Consider the following 6,912-nt stretch of genomic DNA (forward strand, 5'->3'; position numbering starts at 1 on the left):
AAATTTTCCTTTCTTTAAAAAAAAAAATTTCCAAAACCCCCAAACCCCCCTTTTAGGGTTTTTTTTTTTTTTTTTTTTTTTTTTTTTTTTTTTTTTTGTGAGAGGTTTTTTGCATTTATAGCCCTTCTCAGATTGCCCCAAGGCAGCTGTGGCTACAATCCAGTAGGTTGCCACCATCATCGTCATTTTTATTATTTTTAAGTCATCCTGCAGCATGTCTGTAAGATGAAGATCTTGTCTTTACTCTACTTGAGTCTCTCAGTTCAAATTTAATAAAAAGCTATGTGACACACTTTATTTCATAACTTTCAGCTACTCCTTTCATTTACTGGTATGTTTGGGTGATTGCCAGGTTAGCCATTCTAGTTCTGCCTTAGCTTTATTTTTTTAACAGATAGTTTCACATTTTACTCAAGCGCCCTCTGAGGAACAATAGAACTCATGGTGGGTTTTATGATGGTGAGCCAGGTCCTTCTGCAGCACAACATTCACAAACTCTGACACTTCCAGGTCCATAAGTCGGTTAGCATGAGTGTCTTTTTCCTGAATGCTGTATTTGTTTTATGTCTAGCATCGCATTGATTTATTGCTTGAATGTATCAGTTGTAAAAAATTAAGTTGAACAGCCATGTGTCCAAATGTAAGAAACTCAGTCATGTACGGTGTCTGATTTCTTCAAATTGATCCTATATCCATTATTTTACCATAAATATTAAAACTTCTCTGTCTTCTAGCTGAAGAAGCAACGACTCAAGGAGAAGATTGAAGCAGATGTAGGCGCCTTGGTCCAGTTCTTGTTGGATGAGAGAGATTCTCTTCTGGAGAGCTTGGATGCTGAGGAAGCAGCCTCTCTGGCCGTCATTGACGACAACCTGGAGTTTGTTGAGAGTGAAGCAGCAGATGTGGACAAACTCATAGCAGATATTCATAATCACATTGGTGGGAAGACTAACTTTGAGGTGAGTTGAACATGAAGGCATCATTGCAGTGTGCTGAAAAGACGTTAAAAATCAGATAAAAATGGTCTTGTAGACAGATGCACCAGTTGAACCAAAACCTTTAATGAATACTGTTACTTTGGTTAACGTGCAGTAAATTATTAATAACATCCAGCATAACAATTAAGGTAACATCTAATTTTACTCCAACAGAGCCTTTCTGGAACATTTAATGAGTAAGTAACCTACAACTGAAGACCATCATTAAATAAAAAAAAAAAAAGAATATAAAAGGTTAACGTATTTGTTTCCTCTCCAGAGCAATACATCGCAAGTCTTTCACATCCCTTGAGCCGGTCAGTTGTACGACTGAATTTACAGACTTCTCAGGGCCTTTCCAACTCATCATGTGGAAGAAGATGATGCACGTTCTGCACACCAGTAGGTGTAGGCAGCAGAAATAGTACCACAATAGTAATTCATCATGATTAAAGTAAGGTGAACTAAACTTTCCGTATTTCTCCCTGCATAGTGCCTCAGAACCTGACCTTAGACCCTGACACCGCTCACGCAAACCTCCTTATCTCAGACTTTGACACCAAAGTGGAGGAGGGACGGGTTCGCAGCCAGGAGCTGGATCTTCCGGGCCGCTTCAACCGGTTCTGCGGAGTCCTCGCCACAGCCCAGTACGCCAGCGGCCAGCACTACTGGGAGGTGGACGTGAGGGACAAAGGAGTGTGGTACCTGGGGGTGACGACTGAGTGCAGCAACAGAAAGGGCTTTGTCAGTCTCACTCCATCCGCAGGATACTGGAGCCTCTGTCTGCAGGACCGACTCTACGCCAACGTGGAAGATGGCCGCATTCCCCTCGCTGACTACTGGAACTCCCCGCGTGTCGGAGTGTACCTGGACTATGACAATGGCCGCCTTAGTTTCTATGATGCTGTTACAATGAAGAGACTCTACATGTTCGACACCTGCTTCGAGGAGCCTGTCTATCCCTTTTTCAGCCCAGGGAAGAATGACGTAGGGAGCAGGCTGCAGATATGCCATTACTATTAACAGAGGTGTGATGAGTAGGTGTTAAGAGTCCAGCTCGTGCTTTCAGGTTAGCCTGTTGGAAAGACATCTTCTTTAGACATGGAGTAGTGATGATGTGATGTTGCTTCCCGGGTGAACATTCTCAACTTGGATTCCCCCCCCGCCCCCAACTTAGACACAAACTGTAGGCTCACACCCCTGGTTACTACGGTGGTGGATTTGGAGAGGTGCTTTGCTTTTTACATATATCACTGTGTTTGTGGGATTGCAGATGCCTCAGGTGTTCCTGGTGATTAAAGCATCCTAATTTATGCTCTATTAACACCTGCTCTGCCAAACTTTGTTACATTTGCTTTTGCTTTCTGTTCTCAGTTTGGCCAGCTTGCCTGGGGAATTAACTTGAAATTCATGTTTCTAGATCAAGCGGGTTAGACTGGTTTTATGGAATGGTTTTATCAAAAACATTTTAAGCTACATGTACATTTCCTTAGTTTATGTCATATACACGCAGCTTCAAACTGTTGCCAGACCTACTGTTTACTTCCAAGTCCCTTTTTGCAGCACAACTTTACAGTGCTGAACACAGGTAGCCATGAGGAGATACCTTAACAAATAAGAAATGTTTTATACAGCTGAGCAAATGGCGAGCTACAAGTCAAAGTGATACATTTCTTTGAACATAGCAGCTCCTAATAAAGCTGTATTTTCATATATTTAGCCACTTAGTGGATAAATATTTAGCTTTATACATTCCATTAATAAAAAATAAAGCAAGAACTTGGATTTGACTGAAATAGTTATGGAGTGCTGAATGTTAGCGTTGTCTTCTTTCTTTTATGTTAAATTGATTACTGCTGTTACATATGATTGATACCTGTATTTAAAATCCATGTATTTTATGATTATTTTTTTTTTTTTTAGTTTTGGTTTTTTTAAAGTTGAAACGTTGAAACTTGTGCTGTTATGTATTTCTGTCTATTACTTTTTTTATTATTACTTTTTTTTCTTGGACTTTTAGTTTTGAATGGCCACGAAGATGGCAATTTTTCACATTTTTTATTTGATTTTTTTCATTATTTTTATTTTTTATTAGACAAGTTGAACCTGAAGACACTGCTCTTTGATTATGGGAGCTTTCTGTTGCATCTCCTTTTCTCTCTCGCTGTGTTTTATCCATGACTATACCTCTATGGGTTTATTCATGCAGTTTCGTTGACTTAATTTGCTTATCCATTTTAGGATTATTTTCAGTTGTGTCACAAAGTTTTGACTCCAGAATCTTGCTAAGGCTCTTGCTCTCTGTATGAATATTCATTCTATTTCATCTCAATAAAACAAAAACAAAAAAATTCTATAATTTATTGATCTTCTTACAGAAACAGTCCACTTCATCCTCATATGCCATCATTATAATTGCAGTTTTGGTATATTATGTTCCAAAAATTAAGTCTTTTTAAATGGACTTGGCAATATGCCTGTTCTCACTTGTAGCTGTGTGTAGGACTATGTTCTAATTAGTTATAGTTTCACATTTTCTCTTTTAAGCTGAAGTTGAGACTTTACCTTTAAAATACTATTCTTAGCCCTCTGATGCGTAAGTGGGTAAGTGTCTGGCGTCCATTTTGTTTTCCTTTTTTCTTAACCACAACAGACCAATCTGGTGCTGCCGAGTTACTAATGCAGAACATTTAAGGAGGAGGTGAGAAAACTGCTTCATCTCCTCCTGGCCAGGTAGTGACTCAGAGGCGACTTTGCTGTTTCTCTATTGAGATGTGGGCTTAATGCAGTACAAATGACTAAATCTAACAAAGAAACATTACTGTAAACACTGTTTTGTCACTAAAATATTTGTTCAAGAAGGTCCCATTTAGGTATGATGTCTTTGCCATAGAGCCCTTTTCATTTTGATCTTCAGGTTTACAAACCCCTTATTGCTGAATGAAGTATTTAGAAGACATACATTGATTCTGATATAAACCACTTTTCAAATGAAGCAGATTGCTAATTTGAAAATACAGCAATTGATCATTTGCAGCTTACTTTCAACCAGTGTCAAACTACATTTTCTTCTGGACTATGCTTAATCTAACAAAAGCAGTCATCATAATTGTCATTTATTAACTAAAGGAATCATTCAAGGCACATTTGTGAAATAACAGAAGTCTGTTGAAATAAAACACAGTTTACACAGCATTTCTCACTGTTCTGGTTTATTTTTGCAACAATTTTCCAGGATTACATACATCTTGTAATTGCCTTCTGTCTGACCTCCTCTAGCATACAGCCGTACACATATTTGGTAGATGTAGCGTTTTATTTAAATGTGCTTTAGTTATTTCACACAAACTAGTTAGTGACAATTAAAGACATGGAAAATGAAAAATAATAACGGTGTGTGATTTACGGAGAAAAATAATTTGTCAGTACATAGTTTTCCAACAAATGAAAAACACAAGAATAAAAACAGTTAAACAGTTTTTAATAAACACACATTAAAAAATAGGCTCCTTTTGGAGCCACACATAAAAACAAATACTCCAAACCGTCCATGATAAAAGTGCTGGTTATCAGTAACAATAATAAAATGACTGTAATGTACAATACACCTTTGATCATGATAAATGAACTGTACATACAGGCATATATTATCCATGTAAAATGATAGAACTCTTATAATATTTGTACTTTGTGCAATGTTAAAAAGCAAATTACAACAACACATTTTGGCAGAGGGTAACATCAACGTTAAACCATGTAAGCTCTTCGAGGAAGTCAGAGGAGAAATCAGATTTCAGATGCTACAACTTATGACACATAACATAATGTTTGGCGGAGAGTAAAGTGTCCAACGCGACAGTTAGAAAAATAATTTGTACAACAAATCATGAAGAAAAGAAAATCAAAAATAAATTAAATAATCTGGAAAAATAAAATACAGCAAATGTTTACAACTTGGTTCTAATATTTCAGTCATTCGGGTGGCTACTGCTTGGCATGATCTCAGTTTCATTTAAATGCTGGAATATGTAGGATATATACTGTAGCAATATAACATGGACTATAAATCCATATGTACACCTACATATGCATATTTACAATTACAGTAAATTATTGATATTAACAGACAAAAGTGCAAAAAGCCATGGGGTCAATTTTTAGAAATCTATTTTGGTTATTACAACAGCAAGACCATAAAAAGAAATTTCCTGTAGAAGTGGAACTGGTTTGGATGTTATCCTTCATTGAATAAACTATAACTTGCATAAAAGTCAACTAATGACTGGTGGGTCTTGCAGGATGAAAAAGTACAGAGTGACGAATTGACCTGCAACTACACATTCCAAAATGTTCTGTTTTGTATACAGATTTAAAAAAAAGGAAGGCAGGATCAGCAGGATTTTTGGTGCACAGTGACAAAATGGCACCTCTTGGGATTTTGAAATGATGTTCTGTTAAAAAGTTTCGAGCAATAAATATCTTCCCTGCAGCAGAAAACGCTCGTGTTCTTCATTTTGTTGATTTGTTGTTTACAGAGGCTGAAACCAAAACACACTGATTTATACAAACACTGCTTTATAAAGTTTTAGATCATTGCATTGCAATGATATTCACTCTATTCTCTAAATATTCATAAATAAGCATTAGCATCAACTTCAACTCATTTGAGACTGTTTCCATGGAGTTGCTGGTTTTGGACCTTTTAGACTGGATGTTAGCCTCAGCCTCTGGGACTAAAACAAAAAGAAGAACACATGAAAGTTAACTACAGCAGGTAAGGTTTTGACATTTTTAAAGAACCTCACTACAAACTGTACTGAACTATAGGTCTACCTTCCTCTGAAAACATGGTTGGAAATAGTACATGCTTGTTTGTCTTGCTGGTTGCTGGAAAAGTCATGAATCTGATCCAGAAATTAGGTTTATCACAAAATGCCACATCTGGCAGGATGAGTCCAGGTGGATATACTGGCAAAAATCAAACTTATTTCTCTTCTTCTAATATTAATATTTTTTGCAATTTCTTTACCCTTCACTGAAAAGAAATGAACAAGGAACCCACCTGCCCAAACACGCTGCAGGAACATTGCAACTTAATGACAGCTAGTAATGTGAAATATTAATTTATTCAAGCAGGTTTGGTTGATGCCTTTCCTTTACCTACTGCAGATATCTGTAAACTTTGAAGCAGTGATTCCCGGAGTCGGCAACTGCCACATGTCCATCTGAAGTGAGAGCGAGGCCCTGGGGCCCATAGAGCGGGTCTGCTGAGGTGTTAATGTAGGACAGGAAGGACCCTGTGCTATCAAAAACCTAGAAACAAAAAATTTCCTTTTAATTTTTTGACAATAATGGAATAACTATTAAAAAGTGCTCTGAAAAAGCATTTCAGAAAATGTTTTTTTTTCTTTTTACACATTTCTTCTGTGTGTTTTTTTTTATATCTTTGTTTCAGATTGTGAAACTAATATGAATATCACAGCAGCAGTTCACAGCTGAGTATAAAGCAGCTGGGATGAAGATTGGTACCTTCAAATACGAGATCATGGTCTTGAGCCAGAAAAGGGTAGAATGCCTTCTCTGGGTCAAGGACAAGGTCCTGCCCCAAAACGAGGAGTTTAAGTGTCTCAGGGTCTTGTTAACAAATGAGGGGAAAATGGGACATTTTTAGGCGGATTGGTGTGTCTGCAGAGATTCGAGTGCTGACCCAATCTGACATGGTGAAGATGGAGCCAAAAAGCTCAATGTTCAATTTACCAGTCTACATACTTTTCTACTCTTATCTGTGGTCATAAGATTTGGGAAGTGAGCAAGATGTAATCAAGATCTCAGTTGAGAAGATACTACAAATGTCATGAATGGTTTTGATAGCTTTTACTTGGGTTATCTTTCAATTCATTCTTTCATTATCTTAAACATTTAAGTATGACAAAAA

At 37.2% G+C, this 6,912-nt stretch overlaps 2 protein-coding genes across 7 annotated transcripts in view; one reads left to right on the forward strand and one right to left on the reverse strand.

Annotated features, from left to right (window-relative positions):
* The window catches only part of trim47 (tripartite motif containing 47), a 9,990-nt gene extending 7,256 nt beyond the window's left edge, over positions 1 to 2,734 (forward strand). Inside the window, exons 5-8 of the mRNA XM_015044579.1 lie at positions 735 to 959; positions 1,152 to 1,174; positions 1,258 to 1,379; positions 1,471 to 2,734. Coding sequence (XP_014900065.1) covers positions 735 to 959; positions 1,152 to 1,174; positions 1,258 to 1,379; positions 1,471 to 2,000 — 900 coding nt within the window. The 3' untranslated portion in view covers positions 2,001 to 2,734. The remainder of the gene's footprint in view (positions 1 to 734; positions 960 to 1,151; positions 1,175 to 1,257; positions 1,380 to 1,470) is intronic.
* A 2,333-nt stretch (positions 2,735 to 5,067) lies between these two features.
* LOC106954802 (tripartite motif-containing protein 3-like) overlaps positions 5,068 to 6,912 on the reverse strand; it is a 39,413-nt gene continuing 37,568 nt past the window's right edge. For all 6 annotated transcript variants that reach the window (XM_015044575.1, XM_015044577.1, XM_015044578.1 and 3 more), the window contains one exon: positions 5,068 to 6,290. In XM_015044575.1, coding sequence (XP_014900061.1) covers positions 6,138 to 6,290 — 153 coding nt within the window. In that variant the 3' untranslated portion in view covers positions 5,068 to 6,137. The remainder of the gene's footprint in view (positions 6,291 to 6,912) is intronic.

Source organism: Poecilia latipinna, unplaced genomic scaffold, assembly GCF_001443285.1.
Source record: "Poecilia latipinna isolate Pla-1442-1.1 unplaced genomic scaffold, P_latipinna-1.0 Scaffold682, whole genome shotgun sequence".
Classification (NCBI taxonomy): domain Eukaryota; kingdom Metazoa; phylum Chordata; class Actinopteri; order Cyprinodontiformes; family Poeciliidae; genus Poecilia; species Poecilia latipinna.